Here is a 23,368-nt window from a genome sequence, read left to right on the forward strand (position 1 = left end):
TCTTAGTAAAAGACAAAGTAATGTGATCATTCTGTGCGAAGAATATATAGCTTAAGAATATCAACAATGAATGCTCTACTTCAGTTGGGTTCATGGGGTGCTTCCACAAAAGAGTTTATTTTTTTATTAAAAGTATATTTTTATTATATGAATTCTAGATATAACATAAAATGTCCGACTATGTTCAGTGTCACGGATACCTGGGTTAATCAAGACAGAGTATGGTGTTATTGAATTAGATCAACGGTATATGATTAACTACGCTCTAAAATCTATCAAATACTGTAAACACACAACTTTTCTTTGGTGCTCATGTTGGCTTCTTTGTAGAATGCTCTTTACTCATATCTTTTCGTACTTACTCCTCTATCAGTGCGTTCACTTCGGTCGCGTCAACCGGAATTGAAGTCTTCTTGCGCTTTCGACCTGTTACCGTAGCATTTCTTTCGTCCGCTTACGGAGAGAATCGAATGTGTTGAAGAGCCTGGGCATGAGGCAGGTCTTCATGAACTATGTTTAACCTTGAGGCAGTGAACATATTATTTTTGGTAGACGAGACTGGTCGTGAATGGTCCTCTCCAATCCATACACTATACGTAACATAACCAACGAAAAATTAATCTTGCCGAAAATATTTAGAGGAACGTATAGTAAACAGACGTAAATTGTTGAATAATAGGATTGCTCAAAAATAATAATTAGGTGTTTATTTCACAATAGTCATGGAATTTAACATAAGGTAATGTGTCACGAAGTACCCCGGTATTCATGTCACGAATTATCTCAGCTACATGCATCATTTTTCGTTTTGAATAACATTAATGCTAGAGAATATTGCAAACAGTTTGTTTTCTTTATCGTATGTAGTATTTACAACTGATAAATTTGTGGCTAAAAACTAAGTTCGACTATCAAAAAATTTTACTTTTTCCACACGAAAACACGTTCACTGTCACTAAACAAGTAAAACTGTACAGACGCGAAACTGTTTTCCGCGGCAAAGTCATGTCAGCCCGGAGGGAATGGCATACGGGCCCCGTTGGCTGGAAAAGACAAAACTTCGCTCCATCTCCAGATTGAATGAGCAAAAAAGCCCTGTATATCAAAGTAAAGTTGCAGATTGCCTTAGTATACATGAATTGAACTGCATATTGCAGACTGGATACAAGGTTTCGAATCCGCTGGTAATATGATATTTTACAAGCTATACGTCACTAAAACTATGTTATAACTATCGCAATGCGACCATATTTTGCAAAGAACGATTTCTTCTGAATATCAATATTAAACAAGCGACTTTATAGTCTACCACTTTGCCGTTGTCCTCTCCGAAACTTGCGAGCATAATTTTCTTAGCTAATTAATTTCTGTATCTAGTGATGCACCATTCAGATGCTCGTCTTAGTATTTCTTCCATCAGTCGATCACTACACATTCGTTCGTGAGGTGGTTCCTATATGTGCACATTTCAGCCTGTGGCGTTTATTCTCATAAAACGTACGCATGTCGTTCACACGGTACAGTTGTTCTTTGTTCACTGGAAAAGCGAGTGTTTCGTACTTGCTTGTATCGTTCTTCGTCCGCTCTCAGGCGGTGCTGCAGCATACTCATTTATACTGCATTCTTCTTCCAGCTGCTGGAATTCGCAATCAAAACAGTCATTTCCTCGAATCAAGCAAAGTCATTTCCTCATACCTGGTAAGGTCGCTAAGGTAAGGTAAGGATTATCGAATTAGTTATCAAATTACTAGCTGACCCGTCGAACTTCGTCTCGCCCAAATATATTTACTCAAATTTATGTTTTCGGACGGTAGAATTGTCAAACGACTATGTGGTTTACGTTTCTCTTCACTATTTCACTGATTACTTAACCTACAATCCAGGCCCGTGCGCAGGAATCGTTCAAGGGGACGTTCTAGAGAGGGTTCAAGGGATGGCTCAAAAGGAGCTGGGTTCAAGTTGGGGAGTATATGTTCAAGGGGGGAGGGGTTCAAGGAAGAGAGAGAGTTTCAAACGGCGGGGAAGGCACGCAAATTTGAAAGAAAAGTTAAGTTATTCATGGAACTTAATATTGAAAAGTCTTCCTAGGGCGGGGGGGAGGTTGTAAAAACACCCAACAACCAACCCCCTCCTCCCTTTCTACTCACGGGCATGCAACGATCAATGGAATTCGCTTTGACCCGAAAAAGAAATATCACTAAAAATTAATGTGAAAATGTGCAATATTACTGCTATGTAAAAATGAAGCGAATACACAGATTGTCATCTAATCCCTTGAGTCAATGCACGGAATAGATATCACTCTCTAATAGTTTCAACACATGAGTCTATAATGCGACATAATGAATGAATGAAGCTAATGCATATCACTCAAAACAGCCTGCTGACAACTCGTAGTGCGTCAAACAATTTTTTCAACGATCTAGTATTCTTTTCTTCAGCGGCTCAACACTTATGCAATTCGTTATGCGAAAAACACATAACGATGATCTAGCAAGGATAGACAACTTCTTCTATGGAAAATTCCATTTCCATAACAATTTTATGGATTTTTTCCACTTTTCCGGCAAATTTTCCGTTAACCCGTATCAGAAAAGAATTCACTTTGAGCCATTCTTTGAAATAGCTATTTTCGAGACATCGAGGGGTTTTTTTGTTTGAAATCCCACAAACTTTCGTTGGAATTATCCGATTTAGTTGAGTTGAGTTGGGTTGAAAAATGGAATTTTTTTTAGTAGGTATAATTCTGCGCAGCTATTGTAATACTTTACGGCACTTCCACGACCAAGGATCAACATGTATTTATAATTTTCAGATCCATCCGATATTATAAATTATATCATTTTATTTTACTTTTACGTAATTACTACCGATGAAACGAAAGTCAACCTCTTCTGATCTATTGGTAGAGAGATAGTGTAGAGAATATCAAAACCGGAGCTTTAGTCAAGAAACAAATGTGATGTGATGTGATGTGAAGTGAAGCCACCATCAGTTCAAGGACTTGCCAGTGGATGCGGGTAGACTTACAGTAGCCCCGATATGACTCATCCATTCACCTTCTTACTATAGCTGTTACCGAAAAGCGAACAAAAAGGGTTGGGCGGATACGTAAGTAGAGTCACTTACTCGTATTCCGCGGGAATAAAAGATGCTCTTCCAACCATAATATCCAGTGCATGGATGAAGCATATCGCTATACATGCTTGAACCCGCCTGATGGTTTGTTTGAGAAGGGCGCGTCAGACTCAGTTCAAACCTTCAGAAGGAAACAAGTTTCCTTCAAGTGACTTGGGCTGGCTATCCACAATCCCTCGTCCAGTCATCAATTCGTCCGATGCCCTGATGCTCCCTCCCCTATACGCCCTCGTGCAAAATGTTTTATATTGATAAATACAATGAAACATAGTGTAATGAAATTAATATAACATAAAATGACATTTAGATTACAAAATAATATAATATGACATAATATAATATAATATATTTTAATTTAATATAATAGAATACAATGTCATTCAATATAATATAGTACAATGAATTATATAATAAATAATAGAATGAATAAAATGATATGTTGCGATATGCTATGATATTATATTACTTGAATTTATATGTCATTTCTCATCCTCTCATTCTGCCATCAACGCATTCCCTCGGCCAATTGTCACCACAGACACAGTTGTAAGCATGAAACGGGAACCAGTGAGGACCAAGCTCACCTTGTGACGACCTTGATATTTAGTTGAAAGTTACTTTAAAAATGGTAACTTATAAGGAAAACAAATTTATATTTTGCGCAGAGGTACGTAGTACTACTCATAATAAACCCTATAATATAATATAATACAACATAATGCAATACAATATAACATAATATAATAGAATACAATATAATATAATATAATATAATATAATATAATATAATATAATATAATATAATACAATATAATATGATATAATGCAATGCAGTATAATACCATACAACATAGTATATAATAACATAAAATAGTGTAAGACGATAATATATGAAATAATATGCTATGATACAATATAACAGATAATGTCGCAGTGTGAGTTACGCTCTTCTAATAGTAATAATAATAATAATAATAATGATAATAATAATAATAATAATAATAATAATAATACATGATGTAATAAACAACAGAATTATATGTTGTAATATACTATGATAAACACTGCACTTTATGATGGGCTTCAACCTACAAGCCATTTCGCACCCTCTCATTCTGCTACTAACGCAGAAGGCGATAGCACCCAGTCGATGCCGTTCTATTGACCAAATGTCATCATAGACGCTCGGGGAGGCATGAGATAGGGACTTGTGAGGACTTAGTTATCTCACCATTTGATGACCAGCTTTAGTCAAGAAACAAATGCACAAATATTAAGAAAGAGTTTCATTCGAACAACGAACAACTCATATGTTTATAAATATTTCTAAGAGATTATTCAAAATAATTTCATGAAATATAAGAGGAAAATAAGAAAGTTCGTTTGGGCTCAAAATAACATAACCTTTGTTTTTTTAACAAAGTTTAGCCAAAATTTAAATTTATTTTCCGTTATTAGAATTGTCACTTTTAAACGACGGTTAAAACGTTTAAGCCCTCATTCCTTGTAATTCCGGAACCGAAAGTCGAATCCAGATAAAATTCTCGGGTTTTATATATATCCATGAATCTATAAGTTCTATGAGTCTGTCAGTTAAATCTAAGTTTATGAAAATCAGCTCTGCCATGTCTTAGAAATCGGAGTAATATCCGTTTGGGAATGTTGGATACCACAATTTCCGATACTTTTGGAACCGGAAACTAAGGACCGGTGTAACTGAAGTGAGATTGTTTCGATATTTGCCAACAAAATTCACAAATTACACAATTTCATGAATAATTTTCAAGGAAATTGCGGTTCTCTACGTTCATGACAAAATGCATGAATGAAATCGAAATTTAAAGAAAGTGTTGTTTTCTTTGTTAGTCCTGGGACGTTTCGAACAAATATATATTTCGTTTTACCTTTTTTATATATAAAAAATAGGTATAGAATTCGCTCAAACTTTAAAAAATTTTCCGAGGCCCGGAGGGCCGAATGACATATACCAATCGATTCAGCTCGACGAACTGAGCAAATGTCCGTGTGTGTGTGTGTGTGTGTGTGTGTGTGTGTGTGTGTGTGTGTGTGTGTGTGTGTGTGTGTGTGTGTGTGTGTGTGTGTGTGTGTGTGTGTGTGTGTGTGTGTGTGTGTGTGTGTGTCTGTATGTGTGTTAAGAGGTCGAGATCTCAGAGATGGCTGGACCGATTTTGATCAAACTAGTCCCAAATGAAAGGTCTCCCCGTCACCCTGAACGCTATTGAATGGTTTTGAGATCGGATGTTTACTTTTTGAGTTATACGAAGTCTTATGTCAAAATTTTTTTGATAGTATCTGTCACAATTGACCTTGAAAACAGAATATGTTTTCATACTTAGATTCGGCCCGGTAATAGCTATTCAACAAGCCATAGATTGTTGAAATCCATCCATTTTTAACGGAGATATCGAAATTTTTGTGAAAACGACTTTTTCCCCTATTCCAGCAGTAGGAGTTTTGAGCGCTGTATGACAAAGAAATGCTTGGGAGCAACGGAAAACACGATTTTTTTATACTGTTACATACAATTGTTTCTAAGTACCAAAAAGACTGTGTACAGCATCCTTTTTCATGATCTCGGACCGATTTTAGCACGGCTCGTTTTTGGCAACATAATCGTTCGAATATGACATATGTCATATTCGAAACAGATGATGGCAGAATTTTTTTTAATTATATTGTTTTAAACTACTTACAGCAATAAACGCTGCAAGATCATAACATCCATATACCATTCGAATCAGTTCGTCGAGATCAGCAAATGCGTGTGTGACAAATAATTTCACTCAATTTTCTCGGAAAATTTCTTTTCTACAAAATCAGATTCATACGAAAAGTCGTATGCTCCCAAACAAAGTTCCTGAATTATGTTTGGTTCCGACCTCTGGTTCCGGAACTACAGGATGATATGTGAAACGAAATCAAAATTGTGTAACTCATTCTTCTCGTAGATGGCTGAACCGATTTAAGATTCAACTGAAATCTAAGAATCATCTAAGATTCAAATGAAAAGTTTCAAGATTCTATAAAACATCTTGCTCTTCAGTCAGATCAAACTTCCGGTTTCGGCGATATAGGGTGATTGGTATAAAAATGTCTATTCCACATAAATGATTCAGGTTTATCGGGTTAGCAGATTTGGATAGTCGAAAAAAAAATATTTTTTTCAGTTTTAGTGGTATTCAGTTTTCGATTCAGAAGGCACCTAAAAATTTAATTCGTGCTATGATTTCTCAAAAATGTCTTCACTGATTTTCAAATATTTTGAAACTAATGTAAACTATACAGCTACTCAGGTGAATTTATCTGACTTCGGCCATACCGATTTTGGAATTCCGGTTCCAGTATAAAATCGTTTCTCAAAGCTCAATCGTTTTCTCAAAAAAAGCCTAATCAAATTTCAGAAACAAAAATTCAAATTAAAATAAACTTATATACAAAATTAATTAATTTAATCCAATTATGACTTCCGGTTCTCGAATTACATGATGATGAATTTTTAAAATTCAAACCGATATAGAAGATGACAATCCCGAAAAGCTTAAAAGTTGGACTCAAAACTGTTGTAATTTATTCGTCATATGGCCATACGAATCGATTTGGGTTATGCTGGTTCTCAAATACCGGCTCTGGAAGTACCTTAAATTATCGTAAAATCTAAAGTGGAACTTACATATCATGGTATGTTTTATCGATTATCACACTTTTAGATTAAAATTCGATCCGATTGGCAGTTTCGACATTACAGAGTAATGAGTGATTAAAATCTCAAATTGTCGTTTAAAACGACGGTCATTAAAATAATGTCATGAAAACCTAAAAACCGAAGAATATTCATGCAAAATCACATGCGGATTGATAAAAAAGGTATCATCTCACTGCTAGGTGGATTGAAACATTTTTTTTAATATATACCGAATTGACTTCATTTCTTGGTTCTGTCACCATTTCGGTCGGTGTGTGGAGTCTTAATGATTTATGCAAATAACAAACTTTTTTAATATTTTCATATTTGTGTGAGTGTAGTCTCAAGTTTAACTTTTTATTATAGTGAAACTACTTCTTCACAATTATTAATCGTTATTATAAATTCTACGGTTCCCTTTCGGCTCCTCAGTGCATTAGCAGATTATGTTAGACTGCTAATGCTATGAAATTAATTGCAACAATTGTGGTCTTTTAATCATCGTTTCTGCTCGATTCGGTTCAAAATGTGTTCTCATAGGGAAATGAAAAATTATGCACTTAAGTGTTTCTACAGTTTTTCTTTCAAGATACAAATCTGGCTTTGATTAATTTTCTAATCATAATATTTGATCCCACGAGAAAAGAATTTTTGCACTGAGAGGTATATTAAAACAGATTTTCAATGTAAATATGCCCGATAGGATTGACGCAGTTGTCTTTGCGTATTTTGTATTGCTAAAAAGATAATACCTATCTAAAAACGAATAAACAAATATACTTCATCAAGCCATAGTTATGGCCACTCATTACAGTTCAACGGGTTGGAAAACGTACACTTATAATAGTGATTTCTATAGTGGCTGTGGAAGTACTGAACACATACAAGATACAAAATGGCGAAAATTAGCAGGCTTGATATAAATCAATTCATAAAAAATAACTTATTAATTCTCCTCACTATTGGAGGAGTAATCGTCGGACTCATCCTTGGATTAGGATTGCGAAATGTAGGAGAGGAAGTGTGGAGCCAACGAAACGTCATGTATGTTAACTTCATTGGGGATCTGTTTCTACGTTCAATAAAAGCAATTATCTTACCACTGATAGTGACATCATTGATGTCCGCCGTTGGTTCTATGGATACGGGAATGTCTCGAAAAATAGGAGGACTATCAATTTTGTATTATATGACAACAACGATATTAGCAGTGATAGAAGGGATTATTTTAGTTGTTACAATTGAACCGGGAAAGCGATCGGATGATGAAAATACTTCTTCGAATATTCAGAAAAGTAACCTTACAACCGCAGATACAATGCTGGATCTTATACGAAACATCATTCCTCCGAACCCGGTGCAAGCATGTTTGGAACAATATCAAACTGTACTGACCCCAGATCCTAATAATCCAAACGAGCAAGACCTTGAGAAGTGGAATATTTCCGGCCGCTATATTAGTGGCATAAATTTAATAGGAGTTGTAACTATATCTATTATTTTTGGAGTGGCACTAAGTGCCGTGAAAAATGAAGCTCAGGATCTGCTAACATTCGTGCAGCAATTATCATGTGTAGTAATGAAAGTTACTGGATGGATAATATGGTGAGTATAATATAATTGTATACTACAAATCATGTACTAAAAGCATATTCCTCTACATTAAGCTGCATTGATTTGTTTTCAAATGTCAATCTATCAGAAAATCAGAGAATTTTCGTTGATTCGTTTTTAACCGTTTTTTTTAAATAATCTATTAATTAATAAACCTTCTTCGCGGCTATTTATTAGAATTGTTTTTCTAACTTATCAATATTTTCAAGATTTATTCGCATCTATTTCAATACAATTTCAAACTAGCAAAATTGTTCATTTTGGAAATGTCTGGGCTGTATTACTTGGGCTGAAAATGAAATAACTCCGTATTCCGCTCCCGAAAAAATCACAATAGCAACTTATTCAATATTTATACGTGTTTATACGTATCAAGAAAATAAGCAAAGGTATTAAGGTTTTACTTACTATCACAGTCTTCTTCGATTTTTCTTTAAGCGGAAATTCAAAAGAGAAATAAAATTATTTGGAACATTTTTCAGAATAAATTGAAATTTTTACCTTTCTACATAAATATACGTGCTTAATCCACCATGTGGAACCGCGATAAAAACAAATCCAGCCAAAATAATATGCTGAAAAGTACTGTAGTTAACTAGTCAATCTTTCAATAACTCAGACATAATTGTATTGAACATTGGGTTCTTACTTTTCCAAGCGTCATTTCGTTCTCGCTTCGTTCGTTGGATATGACGAAAAAATCGATATCTCCGTGAATAGTTGACGGATTCTTCCAATCTACGACTTGCTTGATTGGTATTACGATAAGGTATCTAAATTTAGAAACAAATTTTTGTTTTCAAGCTCAAATATAACCAATGTTGTTAAAAACCATCAAATTTTGAAATAAGAGTTTGTATAACTCGAAAAGTAACAAAAACAAAAACAATAGCGTATATTGTACTTCCTTAAAGACCTTAATTTGCAACTAGTTAGGTCAAAATCAGTCTAGCCTTCTTCGAAATTCACATCTATTATTTTTCACACACATATAAATACATTCATACATTTGCTCAGTTAGTTTTCCTAGTTTTGAGCAAATTCTAGACCTACTTTTCGTATTTATGAAAAAGGAAAAAAAGGTGAAAAGAATAAAACTAAATTTTGGGGCCTCCGATAACCAATACTTCATATCTCGACACCAATCCGTTCTAAAGAGTTCATGTGTTCGGTATGCTTTCTTTTTATAATATGGTCTACAACTTCTCCGAAGAAATTAATTCTCTACCACGCAATATAGGCCAATTATTACTTTAACCTCACTTCTAGGTAGATTACTGACAATTTTAATTACATCAAGAGAAGCGGATAATTCCAATGAAAAAAAAAACCTTTGAAGTGCAAAGAAAAAACGCGTTTTGGTGTAATTTTGACATATGTGCATTGCAACAGAGGAAAAAGTCGCTTACACAAAAATATCGTTAGAAATGGACGGATTTTAAAAATCGATGGCTTGTTGAATAGAATATTACCAAAGATAAATAATAAAGACATGTACGAGCTTATAAATATTTTTCAAAAATGTGGTTCGTTCCCGGTACCTTCTGAAATGACCGCACTCACCGCTTGGTGGAGCGCGAGATTAATTGCGTTGTTATCATTTCAACCAAAGTGTGCCATAAAATTTCAATATATACAAATGAGCTACCGAATCGAAAGAGTTCTCACGGTTTGACATTTGCATTATGGATGTATGATGGTAACTCAGCAGTGCAACCAATTCATTACCATTGGTGCCAGTTTCACGGAGGACCGTAGATGTGCGCCAAAAAAAGATCGTGACTGTCATGTCTGGAAATTCGTTTGTGATATTACCGTGTAGAATTCAAGTGTCAAAACACATTTCGATCAATTGTGACAAACTGCATTTTTCCATAGAATATTGGAACTCGGAATTAAGTGATGATTCTTTTTCGAATTGTACAAACGCTTTTTCAATATTTACAGTTTTTGACAATGTATGTCACAATAGACTTTGAAATTAAAATTGTTCCAAATTTATATACCTTATCGTTATACCAATCAAACGAGTCGTAGATTGTAAGAATCCGTCAACTATTCACAGAGATATAATTTTTTTCTCAATATCTCCATAGTCGGGGCTTTGAACGAAGGGGAAAGTGATCGGTCACCGGCACTCGACCATAACTTTTGACAGAAAGTAGAGAGCGTCATTCCGACAAAATTTAATGTCATATGTGTGTAATAGCAGCCCATTATTTTTGTGCCGAATACCAAAGCACTCAGACGCGTCTACTTTTTGCTGCGATCAAAGTAATTTTTAATGGCGTTAATAACAACACAAAAGTTTCTCCTGACTTTTTTATAGTGCAGTTAATTGAAGACCATAAATCGAAAGGGTGAATGCATTGAATGTTTATAAAATGAATTCAAGCTATTTCGTGATTCAATAGCAGTTACTATCAAAATATTCGCAACCAAAGTTTTTTCATAATTTTCAAAATGTCTACAGAATTCGATTGGCCCAAGGTGTTTAGCTACCGTTAGATGCAGAGATGCCAATTCTGTAAATTTGTCTGTAAATTAGCAGTTTTATTAGTTTAGCTGCAGATCCTTTTTCGTCTGCAGTAATAGTATCACCTGGCATCTCTGATTATATGCAAATCGTGGACAACGTGACAGCTTCAATGCATTCGTCATATAAGTAAGAACATTGTAAACCCAACTGTTTGTCCCACTGTTAATGTTCGTCGTGTTAGTGACTCTATATTCCTACGTCCGTCATCTTCTATCTACTGATACAATATTTGGACAATAGAAAGAGCATTGGCCCCGACAACATCTCTGCAAGTGTGCTAAAAAGTAACCCTGTTGTATTTTCTAGAATTCTCTCTCAATGTTTCAATGTAATTGTTCAGACTGGCTATTACCCTGACTGCCTCAAAGTGGCTAAAGTTATTCCTGTTTACAAGTCTGGTGATCGCTATGATTGTAATAATTATCGTCCTATATCGACTCTGTCTGTCTTCAAAATAGGATTCTTAGTGTCAGTGGTATCCATAGTACTAGCCATGTAATGATTCTGTACGCTAAGAATCGGCTGCGAAGTCTGTTGAAACAGAAAGGCCAAATTCCCCGAAAGGAATGTAATGCCAAGACTTTGCTTGACTTTGCTGTCTTCAACAAAATCTTCGAAAAACTATTGGTTAATATACTTCTCGAATTTTTAAACAAACATAGTGTCCTTTATAAATTTCAGTATGGCTTTAGACAAGGTTCTAGCACACATACCGCTATCATAGAATTAATAGACAATATAATGAGCGAGATTGACCAACAAAACATGATTGGTGCCTTATTTTTAGATCTCAAAAAAACCTTTGACACTTTGGATCACAGTATTCTCTTGGACAAACTTCAGTGCTACGGTATCAGGGGCATCGCGAACTCTGTTATCAGTAGCTACTTGACAAACAGAAAACAATTCGTGTCCATCGAGGGCGACTGTAGCAATCTTACTGCCATAAACATTGGAGTGTCACAGGGTAGCAATATAGGACCACTATTATTTCTTTTGTATATTAATGATATAGGTAACCTGCAACTCATAGGGACTCCGCCGTTATTTTGTGCTCTATTTTATTATAAACTCAATGGAGAGCGATTTAAGTATTTTAGATCAATATTTTAGTGCAAATTTATTGTCCTTAAATCTTACAAAAATTAAATATATGATTTTCCGGTCCATAAGGAAAATAATACCAATCCATCGTCATCCTAAATTTGGACATTATATTATTGAAAAAGTGGTCTGTTTCAAATATTTGGGTGTTTTTTTTTTTGACCCCACGTTAACCTGGACTCACCATATTAAATCTATTGAAAAACATGCGCCATCCTACGGCGGTATTTTGTGGAGGGTCAAGTCATATGTTCCTAAGCGTGCACTTCTAAACTTTTATTTTGCTTACATCCATTCACAGCTCATCTAAAAAAAATTCAAACTCTACAAAACAGGTGTCTCAAAATCATCTTCAATAAACCCCTACTGTTTTCAAGCTTATTGTTATACTCCGATAATACCCATAACCTCTTACCTCTAGCATACTTATGTGATGTTCAAATATTACTGTTCGTTCATGATATCCTACACCACACCTCAACTCACCATATTTTACAGTTTCCAACTTTAACTCACTCTCGAACTGCACGTCGTAGTAACAACCTGCTTCGCGTTCGAGCAGTCACAAACATTGGTCAAAGAAGGATTCTTTTTGTTGGTCCAATAAAATATAACGCACTTCCAGTTGACATTCAAAGAATATCGAGCCGTGCCTTATTCGGGGCTAGACTGAAGTATCATTTTAAGCATAGACTGAACGAGATATTTAATTAATGTAGTTCCTTAATGTATCATTGTAGATCCCTTAAAAGGAAATCAATTCCGCTGGGATTCCGCAATATTTATTAATAATGAAAATACAAACACGTATTGTAACGTAAGAGTTTCTTTTAGTAGTATTTTGCCAGATTATTTTTTTTGAGCTGAGATTAATTTGCGTCCACTACCAGGGTGCTTCACAAATTGAAGCTCTTTGGTTCCGTGGAGTGTGGTGGGCAAATTAAAAAAAAACATTCTTCATTGTCAGACATGGCGACTCCAAAACCATCAGACAATCAAGACTTTTGTCCAAAACGCCTCCGAAATGAATAAACTTCTTTTTTTTTTCTTTCAGTCGTGGCTGTTTTTTCTCAAATTTTGATCATTCCTAGCAAATTTTCTTATGGTACCGGTAATGGCCAAAAATGGTCACTTTACTAAGCAAATAATTCTTTTTTCAATAGCTGAAATCAATTTATTTCCTTAATAAATTTTAGCCAAGGACTTTAGCTTTCCATTACTGTATCAATGCCCACATCATATGAACTTAGTCAAAAGTTATAAGCCAAAAATAAAAGAGTACCGGTAACCAAATTTACTCTTCAGCATAGTATTTTGGCTCGATTTGTTTTTAGCACGGATACTTTTTGGCAACATAATTGTACGACTGTGACGTATTAATTCATATATTGGAAATTCTTCATTATCTTCGAAATTAAAGTGATAACCCACACATTTTTATAACCAAAAATATTGTAATTTTCATCGATTACAACCATTGAAAAAAGCGAAAGTTTCATATCACTCAAATATATTCGAAAAAATCTGTAAATTTCTTTATATTAATGAAAATTTTATCCTATTTTTTTGATAAAGTGATCGATGACCAATTTTTCCAGTCACAATTTTTGTGGTAAAAACGATTATTGATGCAGAAAACATGTGGATCGATATAAAAAGTTATCATCTCACTGCTAGGTAGACTAAGCACAATTGTCTTGAAGATTCATCTAGCAGTAGCTGGGGAAACTCCTTTTCCACTTTTCTACGTTGGCTGTTTTCGTAAGATTTTAAATAGAACCTTATGAAGCCACGAATTGGAGTCTGTCTAGAACTTTGTTTAATACACTTCGATTTGTAGTTCATGGTCAAACAAACCTGGTTGCAAAAAAGTCGGCAAATTTTCAAAAGCACTACAACAGAATTCAAATCGATTGCTCAGATATATCTGTGCAGATTTTCACAAACTTAGAATCAAATGGTAGTCCTTATGGTCCTATAGATTGCTTTTAAATTTCGATTCCAGGTCCTGGAATCACAGCGTAATGAGTTTAAAATTTACAAACCCTCATACAATTGACGATGCAAGAGAGGAACAAAACTCTCAAAACTTTTAATTGCAACACTAGGTGAATTAAAACTAGGCTCAAATTTTATTTCCATGATTTCAGTACTAGGCTCTACATGAAATCTTTTGGCGATGCTTTAATCCACATAATGGTGTAATGATGTCTTTTCCTCACACGATTGTGATAAATTTGATGCAAGTTCCATCTTTCGACCAATAATTCCGATTCATACGGAGCCAGAAATCGGTATAACCGAACTTGGTTGATCTGCCATGAGCTAAAAATACCAAAAGTCTAACACTTTTGAAAAATTATTTATTATTTTCTTTGTATTTTCTGATAGTAAAGCATGTCAAGAGTATTCTGTGAAATTTCCCAGCCTATCGAAACAAAACTCAGCAAGTTAGTGGCCTTTATCTTTGCTTATTTCATACTGCGAAGACAAAACATTCTTGAAATAATTCATTATAACAAATTATAAAAGAAAAAATATGATTTTTTTTAAAATCTCCCTTGAGTAATAAATTGTTTCCGTTGATTTTATAGACAAAACAAAACTTAAAACGCGTTTTTTTCGAAAGCGGGTTTTGAAAGTCCGTGTCCATCGGCATTCAAAAACTACTGAACCATTTTTTTTTCAAATTTTACACACACTTTCTGCATATAATAAACTAGACCCCAACGTTTTCCTTTTCGTTGTTTGTTACTTTGAGGAGGTTTTACAGCTAAAAAATAGCGGATTTATTCATCAAAAGTCGCAATTTTCACTTTGAACAACTACTAAAAATTCAAAAAAAATTTAACAGAAACGTTGGGGTCTAGGAATACTTCTACTCTATCTATGCTGCTTTGATTTGTGCACTTCTGATTAGTCTACGCTTAGCTACAGTGGACACCGCAAATCATGATTTTTAGGAAGTGTTCTCAAAAATACCTCTTCACCGACTTATTTCTCAATATTTTTCCACGAAAAAATTACAAAATGTTGTTCGAATGATGGTTTTTATCATGCAAACCATTCGAATTTATTTTGTTGCACAATAATTCTAAAAAATACTCAAAAATGATGATTTTTTCATCATTTAGAACCCTACCCTAGATTTGCCTTATGATTTTCATTACTCATTTTGCCTGAGTGAATTCCACACGTATTCAAGCCAGACAAGTATAAATGATCGCATTGAATACATTTGAAAGAATATTGTGCACGGAAAAGTGTCACCACTGAACAGGACCGGAAGAGGTGGCAATATCCTGTTTAAACTTTTGGGATCAAACATACATCCCTAGTGATCAACCGTTTGTTACCAACGCCATGCTCACTGATAGTCAGCGATGCCAACCCTACGGATTTATCCGTAGATCTACGGATGTCTGCCTTTTCTACGGATCTACGGATGAACTCTTGAAATCTACGGATTTCACATTCACCCCTATTCTGTACGTCGATCGATTCGAAATATTCCGATCGAATGTGCAATTTTTATTCTGCATTCCGTTCGAGTTGGGTATGAACTCGAATATCATTCGTTCGAGTTGTTAAATTTTCGAACAATACTCGATCGACTTGCGTAGTTTGTGACGGTATGACGGTTTCGTTTACTAAGAAATGAACAATATAAATAATATAGAACGTGTAAGTAGTGTTGACAGCTTTGATGGTTAGTGTTCAAAATTTCAAGTGTTCCCGAACGAGAGTCGATCGAATCATACAAGTCGAACGGAATAAAGAATGCAAAATTCGAACTCGAACGAAAGTGTAGATTCGTTCGTGTCACAAATCCGTCGGATTGCAGAATCGAGGTGATTATTTCTCCAGATATCTACGGGAAATAATTGAATCTCGCGTTTGTTTTTTTTTTTTCTGAAAACGGCCAATGATCCATCTGTCGAGTTTCACTTTGAAGAAAGTTTCGGGATGACTTGCCGCTAGCGAAATTGTCATCTTGTTGATTTCAATACTTCAGAAATTTCTCTTCAAAGTTTACGCACGGAGTCAAAAAACGACATAATAATAATAAATATATGAGTTTTAGTACACTTGAAATTAAATCTACGGATTTCACCTCAGGGAAAAGTGGCATCACTGCTGATAGTAGTCAAGCACATCCGGTATTACTTGCTAGTCCCTAGTCGGTGCGCACTCATTGCGCTTAATATACACACTTTTGAAATTGTTCTATGTTTAAGGTTTTGTTCGGGTCGGCCTTGTGCAGATATACCTTTTGTCAATAATGTGTTTTATGAGAGTTACTCGATCAGCAATCAACAACAAGTCTATAGCAGAAAACAATTTCCGTTGCAAATTCTGTTGTGAATAGGTTCTCATTAGTTGTTAAAAAACTTCTCACAAGCATAAAAAAAGTTTAAATAAAAGTTTGTCCGGAGTCTCATATCAATACCATTTTTTACAGTTTCAGGGCGAGAACTTGTTATAGTTATGGTTATATAGAATTGTATATATACAAACATAATTTTTTTTTTAGGTTATCACCAATAGGAGTATTATCACTTATCATGGCGAAATTTTTAGAAATGGATGACTTAGCCGACGTTTTTAGTAAACTTGGGTTATATTTTGCAGTTGTTATTTGTGGTATAATGTTTCACGGTATTGTTGTACTACCGATAATATACTTTTTGCTAACCAGAAAAAATCCCTACAAGTTTCTCTCTAATATGGGTCAAGCAATTGCTACAGCGTTTGGAACATCATCAAGCTCAGCAACTATGCCCGTAACACTGCAATGTTTGGAGAAGAAAAATCATATCGATACACGGATAACCCGTTTTGTAATTCCCATTGGTACGACTATCAACATGGATGGAACAGCGCTATATGAGGTACATTCTACGTATGATTGGTGGTTGATAATTCTAACTCATATGATAAATTTCAGGCAGTAGCAGCTATATTCATTGCCCAGCTCCGCGGAATGGAACTATCGTTAGGAAAGATCATAGCAGTTGCCATTACAGCAACTGCAGCAAGTATTGGAACAGCAGCCGTACCCCAAGGAGGTTTAGTGACTTTAGTGATGGTCCTAGATTCCATTGGACTTCCTAGTGAAGATGTATCGCTGATTATAGCTGTCGATTGGCTAGTGTTAGTATTTTTTATTCTCATTGTCAATGAGACTTTTCAAATCATGGAAAATATCCAATTTTGTATGTTTGGGGATTCTAGTTATGGGTTATAAAAAGGAAAAAAAAGGCGGGTGGATAATGTCAGAGACATAACTGGATGTCGTGAATACGAAAACAACTGACATGTTCCTTAACACTTCCGAATATCAATTAGTTGATCAATTGTATGAATTATGCAAGCATTTCCCTTTTTCACATTCACTTTTTCGATTACTGTGAATTTCACACAGCGAAAAGTGCACAAATCTAACCAAACTGTTATGTTTCTTTTTATGTGATTTCGTTTGTAGCTTTTTCACTAATGGGCGGTCCTAACGGCTATAAAAATAGCCGCATACAGAATTTTAATGTCGATTATTTCATTTCGGATTTGCATAATTTATTGAAAGAAACTATCAGAGCGCTGTACGGGATTCATTCCTGCATTTCAGAAGGACCAAATTGTGAAACTCACTACGATATTAAACACTGTTCGGAACATTTTCCTCGAACGATTTGTTGTACAGCAGCAGATATTTTGTTCTCTTCCTCAGAACGCGTTCTGATTGGCTGGTGTTGACATGGGTCAAATGAGACAGATTTTTCAATAGTGTACTATTGAAATACTTCAATGCTTTTGCTATACACGTTGAAAAAATTCGATTCTATTGGTAGTTAGATTATATAAATCCTTTCACAGATCACTGAGCTATGAGCTTTTAAAATGCGAGAATGGCAAACGCGCCTTATAAATTATCCTCTTTGATACTCGTTTATTCCAAACATTTCAGAAAAGTTTAATTTTGAATTATTTGAGATTATGTCACAAAACTGAAAACTTTATCATAAAACTGTGATCATATTTCCGATGGCATGTAGCAAAAATTATGTTGATTCGTTGGATACAACAAAAGATATTCACGATCAAAAACTTATCACTCTCTCAGAGGGTAAATTTTGAAAAGGCACCCCATAGTAAAGTAAGTCGTATTCACGACAAAATATTAAAGCACCATATACATCAACGATTTTTTTTTCAATTTATATGCATGAGGGTTCTCAAATTGGGAAAAATTGTCAATTTGTAATTTTCAGGAATGCCCCTTTAACACTCCTTATCACCAGAGTTGGAAAAAATACCGATTTCTTTACGGCACGGTTTACGTAGTTCCAACACATGTTCTCGTTAAATGCACCCCGTGCTCGATTTTGCAACCGATTGATTCGTAATAAAATGAATACTAGATGAAGGGAAATGAATGTTAGATGAAAGTTTTCTGAAAATAATATGGTTTGATCATAATTACATTGATATTGATTATAGTGATTATAGCGACAATAGACCTTGTTTTACTTCCAGCTAGTTGATACTGATGATTATGTTCATGCACTATTTTGATTAAAACCAATAAAATGCTATTTGACATGAATTTAATTTATAGAAGTAACAGGAGCACTGGGTTTGGCATGTTTCAAACACACAGCAGATGCAGGTTTGAATTGGTGTAGAAAATCCTGCACTCCTGTTACTTTCTGTGTATGATTTTCAAGCTAAATAGGGTGAATTAATCAGATGCATAACATGCTTTATGATTGAACTCGTTTTTCATATCATTATAATTATTATTAATTACAGCATATATTCTAATATTATTTGCTGTTTTTATTGGTGATATTACTCTGCCAACACGGTATTGCTGAATAAATTTCAAATACATCACGGAACATGGAATTTCGATGCGACCGACCAAATAAACTCATTGAAATTCTTTCCTTCTTTCTGCCATACTTACAGTAAACTGATTATGATTTTTTTCAATTCTCAGCGGTTGGTGCACCCAAGTTCAGACAAATTGACTAAAATTATCAATGCATAACTTTACAACAACAACTTAACAACCGTTTGAAAGCAACATCTTCCAATATACATATTATGCCAAATTTATCACCTTCGCTAATTTACGTCCCCCTTCGTGCGCGTTCGTTGATCATAACAGAAACGAATTTCTACATCAAACATTTTCAATCTAATCAGTTGTGATTTTTTGAGAATTTAGATCTTCACTGATCTCGACTTGACATGATCATGATTATACGAAAATCAAAATCACTTAGAGATCAGATCAGTTGTGATTACTCAACCATGATATTTTCCTTGGCTAAGATCACTTTTGATGAGATATTACAGGTGACGTCAACCACAAAAAAAGAAGAAGAAAACAGTGAAGATATTTTTAAAGAAACTGAAAGTTCATATGGGTAACATTCGACTAGCTATAAATGAAGCGAATCTAGAAAATACACAAAAAAGATACGATAGCGGTAATGTGTTATTTATGCTGCAGCCCGCATACGCATGGCTGCCAGATGGCTGACTAAACGCTGCCAGCTGGAAAAATATGGCTGGCAGACATTCCGACTGCCTCACCGCTGCCTGATATACAACTCAAACGATACAACCGTATCCACCAGGATTTTTCCACATTGAAATATTTGACATTTTCAGCGAAGGTGAAAAGATGAAAACGCTCGGCTAACTTAGATACAGGCGACTTTGTTTTGTCAAATTGGTATTGACAACCGTCACTGAATCAATTTTGGTAGCCGTCTGGTGGCCATGGCTGCCCAGGTAGCCAAAACTCTATGCGGGAGTTTTAACAAAAACAGTCATACTGACATATCAAAGTAAGCGTAAAGATACCCAGTAAATCCGAACATCGGACGCATCGTGCACGAATGCTTTTGATTGCGTTTCGAGCTTACATAGTGTATCGGTAGAACAAAAGAGTGAAGATATACCAAAGCAGAGAGCGGATGGATTTCCAACCCCGAACATAAGGCCAGAGTTTTTCTGACCCTAAGAGGCGAATGACCTTAAGGTTAAAGCCTCTATGATCGAAACAAAAGAATGTTTAACACTCATTCACATCCTATCGGTGAAACGCCGGCTCGAAAATGCCTTGTTTGATATTTCTTCGCTCTGTTTCTCTAGCGATACATAATGTAAACATAAAGCTTTTTTAGATCGACACGGTTGATGCAAATGGTGCAGAATTGTCCGATGATGGGCCGATCGAAGCGCTACGATCGGCCCCATATCGTGCTCAATCGGTCCGATAATCGGGCCGATGATCGGACTTATGCGGGTCGACAAATTTCACTGGGTAGTGGGCCTTATGAATAAAATGTAGTAAAGTCTGTTGTTTGTAGTATCTTCTCAAAAACAAAGTCCACAGAGTATAACGCGGTTTGGTATGAATAAAAAACAAGTTCGAACAAGTTTTACTGCATACCGTATCCCGGGTTGGTGGTTCAATGCATAGGGCGCTGGTCTTACAAGCCAGTTATCGTATGTTCGAGCCCCGACCTGGAAGGATTCTTAGTGTCAGTAGGATCCATAGTACTAGCCATGCAATGATTCTGTACACTAAGAATCGGCTGCGAAGTCTGTTGAAACAGAAAGGCCAAATTCCACAAAAGGAATCTAATGCCGGACTTTGATTTGCATACCGTATCGACACAGCATGCACAAAGCAAGAAACGTACTTACATCTGTAAAAATGCCACTTTTTTAATTTCTGTACTTCACATTATCATCAAACACACGAGTAGCAACCTCTAGAGCTACCTACCGAAAACTTGTAGTAAATACTACAGTTTGTAGTATGTCTTGACAGGAACGTGATCCACACGTAGAATTTACTACCGAAATTCAAGCGTGCTACGTTTTATTAATACGGCCCAATGAAATTGGTTATGTGCCCTAGAACAAAATAAGGTTAATCCCTAAATAACCATCTGAATAGGCCAGTATTAGTCAAAACTTGTTTCCGTTCGGCACGTTCGGAAGGACTTAGCACTTCGGTGCTAATTATGGGTGTATCGCAAATAGGGAAAACTTTACGTCTGCCTAGCGCTTTATGTTGAACTGCAGGTTGCATAACAGTCCAACTTAAACTGTTATCCACTGACGAGTCTAGGCAAAAACTAGAAATTAATGATATTAAAGTGATTTTCAATATCTAGATGCTATAATTTGTCTTAAACATTGCTTAGTTTCACTGAACCGAAAACGATGAAATAATACATGATAATATATTTTCAGGAATCGATTCCGTGCTGTTGTCAATGTTCTTGGCGATTGTTTTGGAGCTGGCATAGTTGAGCATTATAGTATAAAAGATCTCATCAACCAAAACCTATGAGCTTAGATATAGTTTTAAGATAATAAATGCCCTAAGGTTTATTGAAATTCCTTAATCCTTTATACGTAAAGCGCGGATCAGTTTTAAATTATAGGATATTATGAAATAGATTTTTTCCTATCAGTCAACCGAAATTCAATTTTTAATATCATGGATATAATGTAGTAAGTCAAATATTTGTTGCATATTGATATTTATTTGGTAATGGATTAGTAAAAAAATAGTTTGAGGGTGAGAAGTGATAGAATGTTTCAGTAAATCGTTGGGTGTTCTTTTTTGAAAAATCTTGTGAATTCCATTGTTTTAATATTCCAGTTTGAAGGTACGGAAAACAAATCGAACCCGATAACAAAAACCTCTAAACTAAAGAAATGCGGAGCTTAGTTTTAAAGCTTTTCACAATTCATATCTCATAACGGAAAACGTTTGCATAAGAAAAAAAAACATAGAAAAATTGAAAGGGATACTCTATTGAATGTTACAAACAATGATAAATTTTCTTTATTTTCTTGTACAAAAACAGAAAAAGGAAGGAAATCCATTTAGGAAAAACCGTAAATATAAGCTTGAGAGAAAGAAAAAAAAATTTATTAAAAAATAAAAAATAAAGAAAAAAGTCCTATTTCTGTTCAAACGATATCAACTGAAAAGGAACTCTGATACTTACAAATGGTATATGATATTGAATATTAATCAGGAGACTTGTCTCAAGTGCGTGAATCTAATGTCGTTTTCGTTTTTAAATTGCACTACACCGGTGTAGCGAAAGCTGCACTTAAACCGTTCGTTTTTACCAATTGCACTACACCAGTGCTACACTTTTTCTGCACCGATACCACTGGTGTAGCACTCATCAAAAGTTTGGTGTAGCTCTGTGCAATGGAATCGTTAATTGTAGTCAATGGTTACTGTTTATGTTTTCGTCATTTTTGTTCGTTTATTCATGCCTCAGTGTAGCACTGCACCGGTGTAGTGCAAATTAAAAACAAAAACGCCATAAGATAACATATGAATGTTAAATACTCCGGAACATTTAAATATAGAAACATATGTACAAGAAAACCAAGAATATTTGTTTTTAATTTAAAACAAATTATTCGCCCCTATTCTGTACGTCGTTCGATTCGAAATATTCCGATCGAATGTGCAATTTCCATTCTGCATTCCGTTCGAGTTGGGTATGAACTCGAATATCATTCGTTCGAGTTGTTAAAATTTCGAACATCACTCGATCGACTTGCGTTCGTATCACTTCTGTTCGGTTTAGAATCGTTCTAATTTGTTTATACAAGTGTGACCGTTTTCTTTACCAAGAAATGAATAATATAAAAAGAAAAAGAACGTGTAAGTAGTGTTTACAGCTTTGATAGTTAGTGTTCGAATTTTCAAGTGTCCCGAACGAATCATACAAGTCGAACGGAATAAAGAATGCAAAATTCGAACTCGAACGACAGTGTAGAATCGTCCGTATCACAAATCCGTCGGATTGCAGAATCGGGGTGATTATCTTTTTCCACAGAAGTTTACGCACTTCTCTGCTCAACATCTCACAAAAAATAAAAGATGTAGTTTCTTTTTTATTATGTCAACGGGTGATACGAGTGAACGTACTAAAAATTATCCTACAAGGAACTATAACTTCAGAAGCATTTGAAGAACGGCTTTCAGTCTTTACAATTATGTTCCCAGATATCATATGTATCTATTGATTAAGGGGTTATATGCCTTCCGACACGAAAACCAAACCCTTATCATTCAATCAATCTAGGACAGTGGTTCCCAAACTTTTTTAGTCGAATGCCCCCGGGTAAGTAAAACAGACGCCAATAAAGACAAAACAAAATATCACATATCATTACCCAGCCGAAGAATAAAGAGAGATTCAATTGGT

At 35.1% G+C, this 23,368-nt stretch overlaps 1 protein-coding gene across 1 annotated transcript; it reads left to right on the forward strand.

The window, feature by feature from the left end:
* The first annotated feature begins 7,655 nt into the window (after positions 1-7,655).
* Positions 7,656-22,536, forward strand: LOC131425161 (excitatory amino acid transporter 3-like). The gene is made up of 5 exons (XM_058586786.1): positions 7,656-8,446; positions 16,633-16,990; positions 17,047-17,252; positions 21,378-22,203; positions 22,479-22,536. Exons 1-4 carry the CDS (start codon positions 7,737-7,739, stop codon positions 21,475-21,477), a joined length of 1,374 nt encoding a protein of 457 aa, XP_058442769.1. The 5' UTR covers positions 7,656-7,736; the 3' UTR covers positions 21,478-22,203; positions 22,479-22,536.
* Positions 22,537-23,368: the final 832 nt, after the last annotated feature.

Source organism: Malaya genurostris, chromosome 1 (assembly GCF_030247185.1).
Source record: "Malaya genurostris strain Urasoe2022 chromosome 1, Malgen_1.1, whole genome shotgun sequence".
In the NCBI taxonomy this organism is placed as follows: domain Eukaryota; kingdom Metazoa; phylum Arthropoda; class Insecta; order Diptera; family Culicidae; genus Malaya; species Malaya genurostris.

What these genes read in the sequence shown, in the direction of transcription:
- LOC131425161 (XM_058586786.1), top strand. Translation starts at nt 7,737, where the DNA reads ATGGCGAAAATTAGCAGGCTTGATATAAATCAATTCATAAAAAATAAC. An exon ending in GTTACTGGATGGATAATATG is followed by an intron (nt 8,447 to 16,632) that starts GTGAGTATAATA and finishes TTTTTTTTTTAG; the next exon opens with GTTATCACCAATAGGAGTAT. An exon ending in ATAGCTGTCGATTGGCTAGT is followed by an intron (nt 17,253 to 21,377) that starts GTTAGTATTTTT and finishes ATATATTTTCAG; the next exon opens with GAATCGATTCCGTGCTGTTG.